Genomic DNA, 20,115 nt, shown 5'->3' on the forward strand with positions numbered 1-20,115 from the left:
TGGGGGGAAGGAAAAAGAACAGTTTTCGAGGTTTATTGTTGCAGCTTCATCTTCCTTGACCTATGCATTCTTCATTGCTATTGAAAGTTAATGGGGGCACAATTGCATTCCCAAACATTGGGGCTGTGAAAGTAGCCCGGGCCCAAACTTACTTGATCTCTGGTGATCGGTTCAATTTAGTGACCATTTTTAGCCATTAGGGTCCAGGCAGAGTGATGGTGATTTGGCGGAGGCCCAGTGTCTCTGGGAAAATTGGCTCTTTGATAAGAGTCCTGTTATCAGAGGGGGATACTTTCTCATTTACATTTAGATGAGTATTGATTATTTATTTACTCTGAGAAGTGAGATTCGTTCCCAATCTTATCTCTCCTCGTCTCTGCTTGTCAGCAGAAAGAGAGATAGAGCTCCCTGACATCAGCCCCCGAGATAACAGCACTTTCTTAGCAGAGATAAAAGTTGGAATTGGGCCTTTTTCTCGCCTTGACTGAAAGGATAAGTTTTAAAAATTAGAACTGATGGGTCAGGCTTTCAAAAGCCTTTCTGAAGGCTTTTGCAATTTAACCGGCCAGCGGGATGGCTCAGTATAATAGGGTCCAGCTTTTCACTCTTTTGTTGAGGGAATTGTTTAATTTGGTTATACATCTCGTCATCTGGGGGTGGAGGGGGCTTTTTTTTTCTTTTTGGCAGGGTGCAGCATAAGAAGGCAGAATTGTTAACCTTCGCAGGTCACATTCAGTTTTGTTTTGTTTTTTAATTTTGAAACCAGCTGCTAGAAGGGAAATGTTTAAGCAATAGGTCAGGAAACAAAAAAAAAAACCTGTGAAATGGGGGGGGGGGAGGCAGTGAGGGAGATGTGGATTGTTTACCAAACACATTCTAGTGTTAGCAGCCCCACATATGTGACTGCTTGTGGCTGAAGTGCATCATCTGTGGAGGTTGTGCCCAACTAAGCACTACTCAGAGTAGACCTGAGAATCAATTGACCTATTAGCCGTGTGCTACAAATTTGTTTCCAGGCTTAATGCAAAGATCAGGTTTTGACCTACAAAGCCTTATATGGCTCAGAACCCGGGTGCCGCAAGGACCGCCTCTCCCCACATAAACCCACCCAGACCCTGGGATCACCATTTGAGGCCTGTCTTCATGTGTCTCCTCCATGGGAGGTTTTGAGGCTGGCAACACAAGATTGTGTCTTTTCATTTGTGGAATGCTCTCCCCAAGAAGGCACACCTGGCACCATCTTTATTTTTTGGCACCAGACTTTCAGCCCTGAATCTGAACTGGGGCACAATCTGTAAACCCTGCCTTTTCTCTGTTAGATACGTGGTTTTATACTTTTGCTAGACTTGTTCTTAACTGGTTTTTATGTAAGTCACTTTGTGTCACTCTGCTACAGAAGTGACTAACAGATAAAGTAATAATTTCAGCTGGCCTCCTCTCAGTAGGACTGGGATTGGGTACAACCCAGGGAGTCTCTCCCAGTGCTACATGAAGATGCCAGGAATTGAACCCAGGAGTTTTGCAACTAAGCCGTGGCTGCAACCTCACACCATTTAGGTTTTCCCCCAGGCTGAGTTCATGCCTTCCAGCAGAATTAAATAAAGGGAAATTACGTAATCAGTTACAAATGGGTGATCCCGTACACACACCCCAGTGGCCTCTGGGTAATCAGGGCATGAAGACACCAGTGCTTTCCCCAGCAAGTATTTTTTTGTGAGTAGACTTTTTGTGGGTAGACTTCAGAGGAAGCTGGAGCTTCTGTTTAGGTGTTGTGGTCAATAGTCATGGATTGACTTCTCTTCCATGAATTTGTATATTATATGTAGCACCTCCTTTCCCCCACCCCTTTCCAGAAACAGCCAATGTTCCTGTTTTCATACTAACACACTTTTTCCTCTTGCTGGTAGTTCATTGGTTTGCTTTTAAAAAAAGATAAGTTTATTATATTTTATCGTGATCATTATTTGTTTGATGTTTATTTTGTATGCTGCTTTGCAAAGTCAGTGTTGGAAGGCATTATAAAAAATCTTAACCACAACAACGATAGCCACCATTGGAAGTCACTTCTAGGAATGCCCCTTTGCTTTTTGATTAATCTAGGAACTCTCCCATTGTCACGGTGTGCCTTCCTAAAACCATCACTCCTGTTCTGTTTTCATTTCCCATGAAGAATCATAGAATCATAGCAGTGGCGTAGCGTGGGTTGTCAGCACCCAGGGCAAGGCAAGTAATTTGCGCCCCCTAACCCTGAGTGAGCCAGGCAGGGGCAGAGAGCTGCGAGCGCCCCCCCCCCCATGTTGCACCCGGTGCGGCCGGCCCCCCCTGCACCCCCCACACTACGCCACTGAATCATAGAATTGTAAGGACCACAGGAGCCATCTAGTCCAACCCCCTGTGATGCAGGAATCTTTTGCTCAATGTGGTGCTCGAACCCACAACCCCGAGATTAAAAGTCTCATGCTGTACTCACTGAACTACCAGCTCCTTCCCATCACCATCTGCAGTAACCAGATGTTGCTGGATTCTCATCTCCCAACATCCCTAGCCATTGGCTAGGCTAGCTGGGACTAATGGGTGTTGTAGACCAGCAACATCTGGAGGGCCACAAGATCCTTCATCCGTAATCTAAAAAGTGGTATTCTCTATTTCATGCAAGAGACAGAAGGGGATGCCTCTTGGATTAGGGCTGAGAAACACATAGCCCTTCTAGATCTTGTTTGGACTCTAGCTCTCAACAGCCCCTGTCACTGTGGCTAAAGCTGCAGAAATATATATTCAACAGCTAGCATATCTGTGTCCCATTTCCCCTGGTTACTAAGTCTAGAATTTGCAAATGAGCTGTTGTAATGAAACAACTCAGACTGTGAGCTTCTAGATGAGCTGTAGGCTCCACCCATTCGTGTGTGTCCTTCCTTTCCCCCTCATCCATACAACGTTCACCAGAAACAACTTCTGTCCCAAATGTTCTCCTCAGAAAACCCAAAAAGGACATTTTCCATGTATACCTTTGTTCGTTGTTGTTTCAGTGGGGGAGTTTTTGGTGTGGAGCAGTTTCTACAGAGGAGGGTTGCTTGAAACAGCGAACAGTGGAAAACAGGGAGAATGGACATGGAAGCTCCAGGTTAAAATCACACCCAGATATATGCCACTTTATGTATGGATTGTTTGGGGCAAATGTCAAATGTATACCAGCTCTTGGTTTTAAGACTACCCCTTTTCCTTGTGTGTTTGTTCCCATAATTAGGGATGGAAAGGAAAACCCATCCCTTAGCCTTTCTTGCAGGTAGCTTCCTTTGGTTGAATTGTAATCTGTTTTATACTTTTCAACTATCTTTTTTATAGATAAAAAGCACCCATATTCTTAAAAGTTTCGGAGGCATACCAATTGATTTTAAAGACAATCCATTAATTGATCAAAAGGCAGACCATTAATCAACACAACGGTTTCCAAGCCGTTGTGTCATTAATGGGTGCCAGCAGCAAATTTCTAAGCAAATGTGGCAACTGGGATCTTTCCAGCCACGGGTGCCAAGAGCGGGGGCTGTTCTCAGTTCTGAGGATTGTTTTACACAGGGCTGCTCAGTTCTTAATCCACGTCTGACAATACACACACGCACACAGTTTCCATTTTAGCGTCTGCTTTTGGCACTCATGGCGATGCCTTTTTTGTTCTTTTTTTTAAAAAAAGCTATCATGGATAAAATGTGTTTTTCCTTATTTGACACGACTTATTCCCCCCCCCCCCAATTTGTTCCTTTCCTAGCTTGTGAACTTTGGGTTTATCACAGACACGCACACAGGGGTGTTTTCTTTTTTTAAAAAAAGATGAGCAAGTGCTTTCCACTTTGTTCTGGGATGCTTTGTGTTTCTTTTTGTGTGCAAGTGGTTTTGTTTTGTTTTTATTTTGCTTTGTTCTCTCACCTCTCCTATCCCTCTTTGTGTGTGCGTGTGCATTCACGTGCGCCTTTTCCCCTTTCCTTTCCTTTTTTTTTCTAGTTGCTTGTTTCTCAGAGTGCAATTGGTTTCCTAAATGCCTGGAACCAGCTACATGTGCCATTTCTGATTGCGCCAGCCACATGGGGACTCGCTGCGCTTTCCCCCCCTGCAGCCCACAAATCGGCTGCTTTTTCTGCATCTGTTCAAGAAAGTCACCAAGAGTAGAGAGAGAGAGAGAGTATTCATTTTCCCCAACAAATCAATGCTGCATCAAGAGCAAACTACACTGGCACAGGGAGAGTACTCTTCACACGACTGGGGCTGGGGGGGGGGCGGAGGACGGGAGAGCAGGAAGGGCAGAGGAGCCATAATTGAAACCCAGCCGCCGTAAATTTTGAAATTAATTGTCTTAACACGTTCCATCTCGTAACCAATGTGATGTCCGAGGCGCCCGTTTTTGTTTTTGCCTGTGCTTTTTAAATATTTGTAAATGCTTTGCTGAGTTTGAATTATGAGAGGATTACGATGAGACACTTAACTCCCGTTCCAGAGAAAGCATTGTCTGCTCTTTTTCTCTGCTCCTTCCTCCTGCAACCCATTACAGCCACTCCACAAATTCTTAAGAGAAGGAGAAGCATTTCAGAGCCTTAAAGGAGTCAAAGGTTGAGAATGGTCATCACATGCCTTTGAATTAGAACAGTGTTTACCAAATCTCTGTTACTGTTTTCTGCATTAAAACTGGAGGGGTTGATTTCCAGTGTGTGTTGTAATATTTAATGACTTGCCCTCAAAGCAGATTCTTCCTTCACTGAGTTGAGGGCCTGGTTGTTGCTGATCTGGGTTCCTGATTAGGAAGAAGCCTGCACAAAGCAGAGACTCATAAAGAGGTGCAGCAGGCAACCTCATCTGATGCTGAACATTTTCTTTATCTAGAAGGACTGAATGATCTGCTTATACTCGATGCATAGAGGTATAAGAGTTTTCTATCTTAAAGTGAAGACTTCCTGGAAGGGAGGGTAGGCCAGATCATGACTCGTGCACAGACGCAGAAGGGAGCCTTTCCCCAGGGCGGGAAGGTATACATTCATATCTCGGTGCAATGTAGCAGAATTAGACGGCAGGGCATCTATGAATGGGCAGGTGCAGTATGATCACAGGAGTATTTAATTATCTAATTAACTTTATGTCCCATCACACAAGTTCCCTTATGGTACACCATTTGGAATTTACCAGATTACTAAATTCAGATCCCTCCTTGAGGCATGGAATTAGTGGGTGGGATTTTTCTTGGGGCACAAATCTATTTGCTCTACATCTACATTCTTTCAGTACTAAAATGGGAACAATACTGGTCTGCCTTACACGGCAGGGAGGTGTTAAGAAGTATAAATAACTAAATGTGGTCTTCACTATTTATCTGTTCAGACTCTGTCTCATCTGGAGTCCTTTAATGTGGGGAACCATCTTCTGCCCCGAGGGTCGCAATCCCTTCTGGAAAACCTGAGAGCTGCATGCCAGTGGTGGGCAGGGCCAGAGGCAGAAGTGGGCAGAGCAATCAGGATAAATTTTTATCTTTGTTCAGCAGGCTAATTTCTAAACATCCCTCTCTCTATTTCATCCATGGAAGCAAGAAGTTTCAGCAGAGTTCAAGGACATATTCTGGACAAGGAAAAATACTGTGTGAGCCAGAGCCAGTGAGGTTGTGTGGCTAAGGGAGTGTGGGCATGTGGCTCGGGGAGAGTTATGAGGGCTAGATAGAGAAGCCTAGAGGGCCACAGTTGACTCTTGAGCTTGAGGTTCCCCACCCCTGCTTCAATGTTTTATTTCTCCCCTCCCTCCAAAAAAAAAATACCCCCTTCCCCCCTGCCCAAGCTGAAAGAAATCCTGTAAATGTATTGTCTGTTTTCAGGCCCTCAGTACCGGCTGGAGAAGCAGAACGAGCCCAACGTCCCTGTTGACTTAGACTGTACCTTGGAGAGCCAGAGCACTTTGGAATTCTGCCTCGTCCGCGAGAATAGTACGTTGTTGGCCCTTTCCCTCCCTCTCTTGCGCTCTCGTAAAAGCTGCTTAAGGTCACATTGTTTATGTCCTCTAGATCCCCCAGGCTGGGCAAGCAAAGTTGGAAGAAGATCTGGCTATTTCTTTATTTTCTTCCTTCCTCTTCCCAACCGCCCCCAAAGCCATCTTCCCTCCCTGCCAGAAAGACTTCTCTTTCCAAAACTACAGTGATTGATTTCCATACCTTTTCGGTTAAATAGTCTGCACCCTATCACTTCATGATTAATCTGTTTTCTGCTAACCTCTGTGCTTGTGAAGTTACGAGCCTGTTATGAACCTCTCCCTTTCCCTCTCCCTCTCCCTCTCTCTCCTGCCCCAGTCACCGATCTACCCTTCTGCTCCAAGAAACCTGAGCAAGGATGGCCTGGCTTGTTACAGAGGTTGACTCCTTCTTCTCAGGCTTTTACCAGCATTCCTTCTACTTTTTATTTGTTTAAAAGCATTTCTAAACCACATAATCTTTAATCTCTTAAGCCAGCCCGCCAGATCCATTGCTTATTGACCAATCAGGTCATTCTTACATACTGGGGTGGGGAACCATTTTAGCTGCATGGGCTGGATCCTTATCAAGATCAACCTTGCAGGCCAGATCTGAAAGGTGGGTGGGTGAACTAGCATTCTCAATAGTGGTTTAACTTTCAGTCCCTCTTCCCAAGGGACTCTGGGAATTGTAGCTCCAGGAGGGGACTAAGGGTCTCCTAACAACTCTCAGCAGCCTTAACAAACTACAGCTCCCGGGATGCTTTTGGGGAAGCCATAACTGTTTAAAGTAGCATAAGCTTGTCTACACAAAAATGTTTTAAGCAGGCCCCAAAAAGAGTTTAGTGAAAGAGCCTGTCTGATGTCAGTAGACCATCATGGGCTGAGTGAAGTCCACTTCCTTGACTCGGAGATCATGAGACTTCTGAAGCTCTTTTGTAAGTGTCTCTGAGAACTTCTTGAAGCTATAAAGCATAATGTAAGTATTCTAAATAAATAAGTAAAGAAACACAAGTAAAGAAACAGCCCAAGCCAACTAACTTATATTTTCTAAGGATTAGATTCCAGTGAGCTTCCTTGCTTATCATATCTTTATCTCATCTTTTTTCCTCCAAGGGGCTCCAGGTGGCATTCCTGGTTCACCCCCTCATTTAATACACACAACAACCCTGTGAGGTAGGTGAGGCTGAGAGGGAGTGACTGGTCCTCAGCATCACCCAGAGAGCTTCATGGCTGAGTGGGAATTTGAACCCTGATTTCCCAGATCCAAGTCCCAGACTCTAGCCGCTATACCACACTGGCTCTCGTTTAAGAGGGCATTATCTCATAGCTCAATATGTTTAAGTTTGCTGCTTCTTTTCTCTTAACTCAGTATTTAAGGCATATCAAAGTGGAGGGGAAAGAAAATGTGAGGAATTGGACAGCTGTGAATGAGCTCTTCACATCCTTTGGAAGTGGCTGCAATTGCACGATACGTTTCGGTCTAATTTTAGCTGCTGTAATTAAAGTTAGTTGTTTATTCTGATAAAGGAGTTTCAGTACGAGAGTTATTTCAGATGATCCACTCACGGTACGTATGTAATGTGTGTGTGATATGTATATGTGCAATATATGATTGTGTGTGATATATGTGTGTGAGAGAGGATATCCATCCATTCTCTGCACAGAGCTGAACAGATGCTAGTGAAATGCAAGCCAAAATTCTCTTTTTCAGCCAGTGTATCATTTATATTTCAAAGGGATTAAGTTAAAAAAGAGGGCTTTGCGTTAGCACAAATACACAGCAAGATGTCTCCTTTTCCACAGAGCCCTTGCTGCTGTCAAAAGAATTAACAAAACACTTCCCATATTTGGGACTTTTGAAACATACAGTAAGACTCGTATTTGGAATGCCGTTGCCTATTTTTTCTCTCCTCTCTCTCTTTCTCTCTCTCTCTTTTACGAGGTCCCCCAACTATTCACGCTTAATTTACTTTTATACCTCCCACCCAGCTTCTGGAAAGTTCCTGGTTCTCATTTCATCGTTAGATAGTAATTAGTATTCAAGGGAAATTGGTCTTAATATATTAAAATTGGTTAAGTGCCTTTAGACCTGTACCAAAGCCAATGTCTTATTGGAAAATGTAATTGGGGACGCTGTGTATGTAATTAATTGAATTACAATTAAGAACTTTCATTAAGCAATATACTAGTACATTGAAGTAATAAGGGAATGTGGGTCTTTTTGTGGGGGTGCTGCATGGTTAACCTTGTGTTGTTATTTTCTTGGAGAAACAGGAGATTTGTTCGGTCTCTGATGCAGGGGTGGCTTACCAGCTTTGGTTGGGCTCCAGCTCCCATCAGCCCCCACCAGCATGGCCAGCAGTTGGGGACGATGGAAGTTGCAGTCCAGTAACATCTAGGGGTCATGGTATGGGCTGCCCTTGATTTGATATTTGAAGCATCAAGGCTAAAGATTACGTCTTCTGTATTGTTGATATTAACGTTTTGCCATTTTCTTGCACTGCTCCCAAGGCAGGAACATAGGAAGCTGCCTGGCACTGGGTCAGATCATTGGGTCCATTCTAGGTCAATATTGTCTGCACTGATTGGATGTGCTTTAGGCAGGAGACATTCACAGTCCTTCCTGGAGATGTGTCCTGAGCACACCCAGCCAAGGCGGGCAAGCAGCCAGTAATTTAATTCTTTATTGACAAAATCATGTGGTTCCAGAAGTTCCTAAGGTGCACTGGATACACATGCTCCTAGTGACTACATAGCTGGCATTAAGTTTCCCAACTGAGCAGCTGAAGCAACAGTGGGACCACCATGCCCCTCTCCCCCCTAGCTTAAGTACCCTCATCCGAAGAAGCAGAGTGCATGCAACCTGAGACTTCTTCTGCACTTCCCTCTTGAAGCCCCTCCTGGTTCTAGGAGACAGCAGGGAAGAGGGCAGTGGAGACTTGACCAGCCCGCCCCTCACCTGAAAAGCCTATTCCTGTGCCCCCACCTCCATCTCTTGACTGCTTGGACCTTGACCCTTCCTTTAGCCCAGGCTCCTGACTCATGGGTGGCACCAAACCCCATAAACTGCTGCCCCTCTCTCCTGAGTTAGCCTCCGTCCCCCTGCCTTTGCCACACACTCATCAGAGCCTTGTTGAGATGCTGCCGGAGATTGAACCTGGGACCTTCTGCATGCAAGGCAGATGCTCTGGCACTGAGCTACAGCCCTTCCCTTAGGACACGCCTTAGACAGAGTCAGGTGGTTGGTCCCTCTAGCCCAATGTTGTCCACATTCATTTGCAGTGGCTCATTAGGGTTTCATACAAGAGGTTGTCTCCAAGTTTTACTCAGGGTAAACCCGCTGAAAGTAATGAACCTAAGTTTAGTTGTGCATGGTATTTTCAATGGGTCTACTCTGAGAAGGACTGGCATTGGATACCATCCAGGGGATTGAATCTGTGACCTGGAGAGCTGCTGCCAGTCAGTGTAGGTAGTACTGAGCCAGATAGACCAATGGTCTGACAGTATAAGGCAGTTCCTAATAAGCCTGGAACTGCAACCTGTTTGAGAAGAAGCTATACCCCCTAAAAGTAGAGGACTCGTGTGTTGGTTTCTTGGGGGATGGGGAGCCACTCTGCCAATCTGTGTGGAGGGAGGGGCCAAGGAGAAGCCATGCCCCTAAAAGATAAAAGGGAGTCTGTCAGTCTTGGGTAGAGGGGAGCAGGCAGGAAGCAGAACTCTTCTATAAAATGGGACTGGTCTTAGTCCCAGGCTCCGATCTAGTGGAAGAATTCATCCCGGAAGCCTGATCCGGGGATGCTGGTGCTGGCAGCTAGACTTGATTTAAGGCTGTTTCCTGTGTTCGTATTGTCAGCTCATATCTCATAGATGGCTCACTATTTCTTTTCTTCTTTGTCAGTGGTTTTCCTAATAATTTCTGTTCTTTCCCTGCTGTAAAGGAAAAACAAACTAAAAAAAGTTTAAACACAATACCTTGCTCTGCTTCTGCAAAAGGTCCTGTCAAGGGTGCATTTGAGAAAGGTGCCATTTCTCAGAATCATGGCAGTGGCTGTGACTTCAAACAATAAAATGGGTCCATGTTCTTAAGTATGCACATGAAGTAATTTCAACAAAGGCTCTTAAAATCTACTGTGTGGGGATTCCGTTTTTGTTTTATTTAGTCTTTGTGGCTCAGTCTTGGAGCACAATGCTACTTTTACTCAAAAGCAAGCCCCACTGTGGTCAGTGGGGCTTGCTCCCTAGTAATGGTGCATAGGGTGGGATCCAAAGACTTGAGACCAGCCGTTCCCTAACCTGGTGCCTCCAGACATTGTTGGGACTACAACTGCCATCAGCCCCTAGGCAGCATGGCCAATGGCTAGGGTTGATGGGAGTTGTAGTCCCAAGCTCTGGAAGGTGCCTGCTTGCAGAATGCTGGTCTCCCTCCCCACTTCCACTGAAATTACAGCACCACCCCAGGGACATGGGGGTGTGTGTTTCTGGCGTTTTGTTGTTTTTTCCCTTCCAGATCCTCGCATAGCTATTCCTGACATGCCAGCTGCTGTTGCCAACACTGCCACTCAGCTGTTACTTAGAGCTTCACATATTCTCCAACAACTCCAACTTCCTGCTAATTCTGTTTCTCCTGCGTGGGTGCTGTTTCATGGGCCTTAACCCTTTTGACTCAGCTGCTTGAACATGGCATTTGTGAAGCTTACTGTCTATCGTAAGGGGCAAACAGATACACCCCAGCACCCTGAGTCACATGGGGCACATACGCCACTGCCTCTCTGTGCAGCCGAGGGTCAGATTTCTGCCTCCCTAATTCAAGCATTTGCATATATATATATATCTCATTGCTTTTGTACCCTTTATTTTGTTCATTTATATATCACATTGTTGTTGCACCATTTCTTCCAATGAAGTCAATGGCAGTGTTGCCTGTGAGGTTGGTTCTTACAGCTTTCCAAAGATATGGGTTCTAGATAATTATCAAGGGAGTTAATAAGTGAGCATGTTTACTTGTATTACTGATTCACAGTGCGGGTGCCTTAGAGCAGGAGTGGGGAAATCATTTTCAGCCTGAGGGCCACATTCCTTCTGTGCAGCCTTCCAGGGGCCACATGCTGGTGTTGGTTGGAGCCAAAGTGTGCGGGGCAACAAATGTTAATGTTACATTTGTATAGGAGGCTAGTTTCGTACATACACACCTCTATCTTACTCACAGACAATCAAAAGGCATTATCAGAGTTCAAGGACATATTCTAGCCAGGAACAAAAACACACAAGGAGGGTGAGAAGCAAGACCAATAGAGAGGCCTAGAACAGCCCCTCTTAGAGGTCCAGAGAGGTCTGATTTGATCATATAATCAGCTGGTCTGAGAGGACATTGCTGTCTAATCTTGTGCCATCAGAACAAGTATATTTTTATTCATATTTATTAATGCTTTTAAACAGTTCAGTATAATAAAATCTGCATCAGTTAACAAAAAAGATCAAGACTTTTACCTAACTACAAATCTTAATTGCTTAAATTTGCAGCTCTAAGTGAGAGGGTCTGCCATATTTAGGCGCAACACACATAAAAACAAGTTGTGAAGTTTATCATATGTCAAAAAATCAGCAAGTGTCTTAAGTTTGAGGATCTCCTTTGAGCTCAAATTCTTTTGAGTAAATTTAGAAGGCCAGATTCAGCCACCTCTGAGCCTGAGGTTGCCCCCCACCCCACCTTAGAGGCCTCCCTTTATCCAGTGTTTATCAAGGCTGAGAAATGTAGTCAAGACATTGGTGAGATGAGGAGTGAACAGCCTCCACCCCTTGCCATACCTTCAAAAAGCCTCTGTGAGCAGTCACTTGAGACCCCTTTCAAAAGCAGCCTCTTCCTCCCACAACAACCAGAGTAAAGGGAGGTTGATTAGGGAGGCATACCCCAACTTTGTTCTTGCCAACTGCTGGCTTTGAACAGTCAGCATGTGTTGCCCAACCATTTACCCCAAGGGAATGAGACCCTCAACAGGAAAAAAAAAGTTGCCACCCTATGTTAGATTAATCAATTAAATGTTTCGATTAAAAAGTGCTGCTGCTGAATCTGCAAATTTTATTAAATTGTTGCAGAGAATGAAATCAATTCATCATAGTAAACAATAAAACTGTTTTAATCAATTAATCATATGAACTTCTGATTCAAAATCAATGCTTTTATTCAGCAGAGATTATTAGCTTACAGTTTTTGATAGATTAAAAAGCTAATAAACCAGTAGATCATATTCATTCATCCCTTATAAAAAGGTTAGGCTTTCAAACGCCATCTTGAAAGAGGCATTCTTTCTTCCTTATGAGAGAGAAAGGGGAATATCTCTACAAAACCTGAGGCAGGATTTCAACCTGCCATTTCCCAAGTCCAAGCCCTAATCCTAGCTCACCATAGCTCTTACTCCAGGGTTCATGTTTCTAGTTACACAACTGAGCATTTGAAAGAGGCTCTCAATGACTTTCATTTTTAGACTTCATTTATGTATCCCTTTCTGTGATACTTCTCAAAACGATTTCACAATGCCGTTATATGTAAAAGAATTACATATATAGAAACCATTACATACACTGGTCATGCTGGCCTTACTCTGCCTCCTCGGAGGGAGCAGTGCTTCTGAATACCAGATGCTAGAAACTGCAGGAGGGGAGAGTTGCGCTTGTGCTTGTGGATTTTCCACCTTGGTTGGCTACTGTGAGAACAAGATGCTGGACTAAATGTTCTTATACAGGCATCCCCCCATGTACACACATGTGTGGCTGTGTATCTGTGTGGTGACAGGAAATAAATAAGTAGAATCATACTGGGAAACAACGGGAGAGAGCTGGAGATCTGAAGATGACAGACTGAAGTAGAGCTCATCCGGAGACCCTCCTGTGCCAAGCCGGGCTCCCCAAAGACAGGGCCAGCCAGACAACTACCAGTACAGTGGTACCTCGGGTTACAGACGCTTCAGGTTACAGACTCCACTAACCCAGAAATAGTACCTCAGATTAAGAACTTTGCTTCAGGATGAGAACAGAAATTGCATGGCGGCAGCGGGAGGCCCCATTAGCTGAAGTGGTATCTCAGGTTAAGAACAGTTTCAGGTTAAGAATGGACCTCCAGAACGAATTAAGTTCTTAACCCAAGGTACCACTGTAAAGAGAAGAAAGGAAGAAGAGGGAGGGAATGGGACGAGAGGCACAGGGGCAACGGAAAGGGGACACCTGCTGCTTCACCACCATTGGGATTCTGCTGTTGCTCCTGCTGGCTTCCCTCCACCAGCCTCGCTGAGCAAGTGGAGGCTCCCTGCCACCGTCCCCCCCCCCCAACGTGGCCATACCTGAGAGACTGACCTTCTCAGGAGGAGGAGAGAAAAGTGGTGACAGTGAAGGCATCTGCTTGCATGGAAAGTGAGCAAGGGCTCCTAGGGGGGAAATGGCGGCACCCAGGAAGGAAACCTGACCCAACCCTGCTTCCCATGCAATTTCCCCCTAAAGACCTCAAACCCCGCAGGTCTCCTGGAGCCAGGTTTGTTCGCTCCCTCGGTTTATAAAGGAAAATCTTTTATCCCTTCCCTTCCCTTTTTATTTTAAAGATGCTTTTTAGAGGACTGCAAGAAGATCAAACCTATCCATTCTTAAGGAAATCAGCCCTGAGTGCTCACTGGAAGGACAGATCCTGAAGCTGAGGCTCCAATACTTTGGCCACCTCATGAGAAGAGAAGCCTCCCTGGAAAAGACCCTGATGTTGGGAAAGATGGAGGGCACAAGGAGAAGGGGACGACAGAGGACGAGATGGTTGGACAGTGTTCTCGAAGCTACCAGCATGAGTTTGACCAAACTGCGGGAGGCAGTGGAAGACAGGAGTGCCTGGCGTGCTCTGGTCCATGGGGTCACGAAGAGTTGGACAAGACTAAATGACTAAACAACAACAACAACACTTTACATGATTTCACTTATGCATGCGGGGGCCCAGAACGTAGCCCCGCATAAGTGGGAGGATGCCTGTATATAAAACCAATTTTAAACAGTTTGAGATTCTGATCGGAATAAAAAACTCCTGCTCAGAAGGCTTGTTGAAAGAGGAAAGTTGAATCTGGAGCATGCATCATTACTTTTTGTTCAGCTGTCTTCTTGGTTATATGTTATGATAATAGTCCATAGCATGGTCACATTAACCTGGGAATCTGTAGTAGAAAAACACTGTCATGACTCCGGAGGAGTCATTACCATCCAGCTACCTGCGTAGGACTGGTGTGGTTACTGTGGCATGCAGTGTTGCATTTGCTAAGAGATCCCATTTGTTGTGAGGCACAAAGGAAGTCAAACAAGCCTGATTTACTTTTTACAGTTTCAGAAGTCCTGTTGGATTTTGCGTGGCACAGCATTGGGGTGTGAAATTGCAATGACGGGGCCATCTGCCTTAATCCTTGTATCCCAATTGAACCTTTCCCTCCCTGCGTTTTATTTAGAGTGATTATGCAGCTTTTCAGAGCATATTTTATCTGGTTTACCCCACCCTACCCCACCAGTTCTCTATTAAATGGAGTCTGGAGGTCTCACCCTTTAAAAAAAGAAAAAAAGAAAGCTTGTGTTCTCATCTTTGCCATTTAAAATTGCCTGCTGAAATTGCATACGCGTAAATTACACCCAGGGCAAGGGAGAGCCTGCCCAAACTTGGGACCAGTTCAGCATTTGGTTCCCCCTCATGGGGAAGGGAGTTCCACAGTTTGCTTGGCTGGCCAGAGAAGCACCTTTCCACCAGTCACTGCTTGACCACATGGATTATATAGTTGTGAGAGTATCTTCTGCAGATCAGTCTCTCTGCAGGGACAGCTTTGGGGCCACTACTGCTTGGGGAGCTGGTCTGGTAGGGAGCTAGTCAATGTTGACTCAACAGCTGAAACAAACAGTACAAGGCAGCACCCATTTGCATGGCCAGCGTTGTGTTAACGTTGTTGTTTAATCAGAGGTGAAGTTTACAGCATCTAATGGGAGTTGTAGTCCAAATCAAACCAAAGCTCTGCTAGCAGCAGACCAGATCACCCTCCATTTCACCAAGCTGTAGTATGGACTTTGGGTAGTTCTCTGGTGCCTTTTTGACTACCCTGACCCTTATTACATGATGTTTGTACCTGTTCTCAGGTATGTTGTTCAGTATTGTGTGCAGATGAGCAAATACCTGGACATGCTGAGAACTGAACTGGATTCCAGCCTCTGCACGACTCAGGGGCTGGGCAAAAATAGATTCAACAGCTCTTCATCAGCTCCCTCCCAAGGGGATATCATGATTGGTTTCTGCTGCTCCTCGTCCTTGTACCGACTTCCCTTTCTTGTGGATTCCTTGTCTGTGCCACAGGGAGCTCAGGGGTGAGCCATGCACACCCCCTACTCACCCCTTGCGCTTGCCTGTTTCTCTTCCTCCCCTTGGCCCTGTAAGCCCCAGCTTCCTTTGTTAAACCAATCCTACACCTTTTCCTCTTCACACACACTCATTTGCATCCTTGGGAAGTGGCCAAGGCCCTGGCAGGATCCAGTCCCACAGTGCCTGCCCTGGCCCCATCCCTTAATTTGTTTTGTGGCCCAACTCTCAGAGCAGCACCAGTGACTGGATCCGGACAGCCTTTTAACTTCCCCCAACCTGTCACCTCTCTGGTAGAGCATTGTAGAGGAGCTAAAAGGGTGGTCAGGTCCAAGCACCCATCACTGCTTTCAGCAGTGTCAGCCTGACCAGGTAAGGCTATCAGGTCTCACTGACAAAGAAAGCCCCCCCCCCCAACCTAGAACTGGCCCTCTTGTTGACCAGGGTGTGCTTCTCAGTCCTAATGTGATATGTAGTTTGTTCCCAGTTCACTTTTCACGGGAATGGATAGCTTCCCAGCTCCCACTAGGTGACACACTATAGACACAGCCATACCATATATTTAAAGCACTATGGTACAAATTTAAGCAGTTATGGCTTCCCCTAAATAATTCTTTGTTCTGTGGTTTGTTCCCAGGTACAACTCCCAGAGTGATTAAACAATACTCTTCCCAGGGGTCTCTGCCAATTGTAGCTCTTTGAGGGGAACAGGGGTCTCCTAACAACTGTCAGCACCTTTAACAAGCTCCCAGAATCTGGGGGGGGGGGGGCACAGATGGCGACTGTTTAAACTGGTATCAAAGTGCTTTAAATGTACCGCATGAATGTGACCTCTGAGAACCCAGTATAAGCCTATCACAAAACGCTTCAGGGCAACCAGGCTGGCCCCTTCCCACCTTCAGAGCAGCTCGGTGGTTTGGGATATCAGTTTGCCCACCCGGGGATTAGAAGGTCAGAGCTCTGGAAGCATTATTACCACACTGAGCCCTTTCCAGCAATGTAAAAGTCTTGCGTAGAATTAATGTACAGAAATTGGCAAGCCATGTTCCCATTTTTACTGCCACTTTTCAGGCCTCTCTGCTAAAATCCCATCTTCTCATTTATTAAAAAAATTTCTTTCATTCATATATATATATATATATATATATATATATATATATATATGTTTTCATTAATCTCTCATGACAAAATTTAGGGCTGCGAAACTGGCAGTTGTTTCGGCTTTTAGGACTACATTAGCTGGCGTATTAAACAAAATGTGTCACTCTCGCAGTATCTTCTGCAAGCAGCTAAATCAATTTCCTCAGCCGTTTCCATGCACCACTTTATCTAAAAGCATCTGAATTATCATTTACAGCTAAGATGCTTTATTAGCAGCTGGCTTGAAAATTGCTCTATGGGAGAGAAAAAAATTGTGTGTCACTTTATAGTAATTTTTAAATTGGTGTTAATCCAACATAGTAAAGTATTTTTTATATAAGGGTTGGGGGGGGGACGACCCAAAAACCTTTTTTCATAATTGTCATTTTGGCTTAATGAGATCTTATCTTTTTCTTCTTCTTCTTTATTTTTGGAAGCCAGCTCTGCCATGGCAGAGAGAATGCTATATGAAGTAAATAATATTTGGGGTTTCCATCACAGAACTGTAAACACACTGGACTTAACATAATATCTTCTCTTAACTGAAGGCTCAAGTTGGGCAACTTTAGCCAAAAGGCGGGGAGGGTGGGGTGTGTGTGTGTGTGTGAGAGAGAGAGAGAGAGAGAGAGAGAGCGAGAGAGAGAGAGCACTGATATCTGACGCCTTTTGTGGGGAGTTTAAAAGCACACAAAAATAGCTATACCAAGTATCAACAGTGGGGTACTCATGGACCCACACAGCCCCCGCAAAAAAACTTCTCCAGTCCCCATAGCATCTCCTCCCCCCACTTCCCCCATTGAAATAAGGCCTAAAGGAAGCACTGTATTGTAGCCAATAAAACAGGATGTGTGTTGAGTTAATAGCACAGTGAAGACTCGGGTTGCAGACGTGATACATGCGGGAGGCATGTTCGCAACCTGCAGCATTCGCAACCCGCAGCACCGTGTCTGAGCATGTGCGGTATTCGGCGCTTCTGTGCATACGCAAAGCGCAATTTATCGCTTCTGCGCATGTGCGAGCGCCAAAACCCGGAAGTAACCCGTTCCGGTACTTCCGGGTTCAGCACGGTGCGCAATCTGAAAACACGCCACCTGAAGCGCCTGTAACCCAAGGCATGACTGTATGTATGTTGGTTTGTCGTCCACAACAGTTTCTTTGGTTTGCCAAAGAACCCACAAGTCCCACAAAGGTTGTGACCTCTGTGATGGTGTAGAGGAGAACCCTGCAACATTCCCTGGCCATATCCACACTATACATTTAAGGCACTATGATACTACTTTACACAGTTATGGCTTCCGCCAAAGCAACTTGGGAGCTGGAGTTTGTTAAGGGTTCTGAGAGCCGTTATTTCCCTTATTCCCCTCCCAGAGCTACAGTTCCCAGACTGGTTAAACAATCAGTACCTGAGACCCTACCTGCCCGCAGACTGTTTTGCCAGAGTGGTGCATGCTCTAGTTATCTCCTGCTTGTACTGCTGCAATGTGCTCTCCGTGGGGCTACCTTTGAAGGTGACCCGGAAACTGCAATTAATCCAGAATGCGGCAGCTAGGCTGGTGACTGGGAGTGGCTGCCGAGACCATATCATACCGGTCCTGAAAGATCTTCATTGGCTCCCAGTACGTTTCTGAGCACAATTCAAAGTGTTGGTGCTGACCTTGAAAGCCTTAAACGGCCTCTGTCCTGTATACCTGAAGGAGTGTCTCCACCCCCATCGTTCTGCCCGGACACTGAGGTCCAGCGCTGAGGGCCTTCTGGCGGTTCCCTCACTGCAAGAAGTGAGGTTACAGGGAACCAGGCAGAGGGCTTCTTGGTAGTGGCACCTGCCCTGTGGAACGTCCTCCCAGCTGATGTCAAGGCAATAAACAACTATTTCACTTTTAAAAGACAATTGAAGGCAGCCCTGTTTAGGGAAGTTTTTAATGTCTGATGCTGTATTGTTTTTAATATTCGGTTGGAAGCCGCCCAGAGTGGCTGGGGAAACACAGCCAGATGGGCGGGGTATAAATAATATATTATTATTATTATTATTATTATTATTATTATTATTATTATTATTATTCCTGGAGAACCCTGGACACTGTAGCTCTAAGAAGGAAATAGGAATCTGCTAACAACTCTCTGCATCTCTCGAAGAGGGTCCAAAGGTTATTGGTCTCTCAGCTGAGTTGATGGGAAAGCCTTGCAGTCCCTTTCCTTCAGAAAGAGGGGAGAGATATAAATTAAATTATTTGTCATCGTCCTAATCTCACTATCTACTTTTGCCTGATGAAGCTGGTTTATTAGCAGAGCCAGTGGGGAGAGGCCTTGGAGCCCCACATCTGCCTTTCCTGTAACCAAATACAACAGACAAGATATTTGTGCTTATTTATTTATAAGCATATTTATAAACCACTAAGTCACAAAAATGTCAAGGCAATGTACAATAAAATAAACAAAAAAGAAAAAAACTAATAATGAAGTACAGAACAAATGGCTAACACTGACTCAATAAGTTTGATTGACTAGCATAACTTTTCATTCATCCTAGTACGGAACCTGCATCTTTAAAAAATTCTGGTTTTGACCCAAAAGTGCATTTATTTGCTCACCTGCTTTGCAGTTCTGTCAATGACTTTCGCACGGAATCCTTTTACCTTGCAGTGGTATGTCAACAGAACAGGCCCTCTTATGTTTTTGACCTTTCTTTCTTTTCTTTTTTTTCTTTTGGTGTAGGTTCGAGAGGCGAAGAGATCGCCGAAGAGGACCCACAGATCGACATTGCAACCGTCCAGGATATGTTAAGCAGCCACCATTACAAGTCTTTCAAAGTCAGCATGATCCACAGGCTTCGGTTCACCACAGACGTTCAGTTAGGTAAATTGGTTTGCCCCACTCAATGCTAACGAAAAACAACAGTCCCATACATGTCACCATTTACCTATCATCTTTCATTCCTAGTTTTTTCTTCACTGACATTTACAATATACCTGTCAGGGACTGGGCAGAGGAGGAATGGTGGAGACTGCCTCCTCCTCCCCATTCTGACCCTTCCAGGGACGAGGAAGAGGAAGACGGTATATATTAACAACAGTGGGTTGCGGGAGATCACAGCTCAGAGGCAGATGAGGGAAAAAGTTGGGAAATAATGGAAGAGGAGGAGGAGGAGGAGGAGGAGGAGGAAGCAGGGCAACAGCTGACAAACATGGTGTCTTTAGAAAGCATTACAGACCCTCCATCTCCCAGAACCCAATGAGCCTTGAAAGTAGGAGAGCAAAGAGCTCAAAGACAGAGGGCCTGTAGCAGCACCCATAGGAGAGACGATGAGATTGACGAATGAGGAAGTGGGAGAGACGGGGTGGATATTCACTCAGGACAATGCCATTATCCAAGAGGCTGGGTTCTGTGGCCTCTCTCTGTAAATATTGAATTAAAAAAGGACGGTAATAAACCTTCCCTTGACCTTATACTTTCCTGGGCAACCAGCTGGGAGCTGCTGACAGCATCCTGACAGTACCTGCTATTGTGTAATCCAGGGATAGCTAATATGGTGCCATCCAAATGTTAGACTACAGCTCTCATCAGCCGCAGCCAGCATGACTGCTGGTGAGGAATGATGGGAGTTGTAGTCTAACAACACCTACGAACGTAAGAAGAGCCTACTGGAT

At 45.2% G+C, this 20,115-nt stretch overlaps 1 protein-coding gene across 10 annotated transcripts in view; it reads left to right on the top strand.

The window, feature by feature from the left end:
• MAPKAP1 (MAPK associated protein 1) overlaps positions 1 to 20,115 on the top strand; it is a 181,937-nt gene that overhangs the window by 118,035 nt on the left and 43,787 nt on the right. For 7 of the 10 annotated variants that reach the window (XR_013834848.1, XM_079962109.1, XM_079962111.1 and 4 more), the window contains 2 exons: positions 5,846 to 5,953; positions 19,184 to 19,324. Coding sequence is in view for 9 of the 10 variants with exons in the window: in XM_079962109.1 (XP_079818235.1) it covers positions 5,846 to 5,953; positions 19,184 to 19,324 (249 nt within the window). In the remaining variant the exon portion in view is untranslated. The remainder of the gene's footprint in view (positions 1 to 5,845; positions 5,954 to 19,183; positions 19,325 to 20,115) is intronic. The other 3 variants (XM_079962112.1, XM_079962114.1, XM_079962110.1) reach the window with 1 other exon arrangement.

This window comes from Podarcis cretensis (genome assembly GCF_951804945.1).
Source record: "Podarcis cretensis genome assembly, chromosome: Z".
Classification (NCBI taxonomy): Eukaryota; Metazoa; Chordata; class Lepidosauria; order Squamata; family Lacertidae; genus Podarcis; species Podarcis cretensis.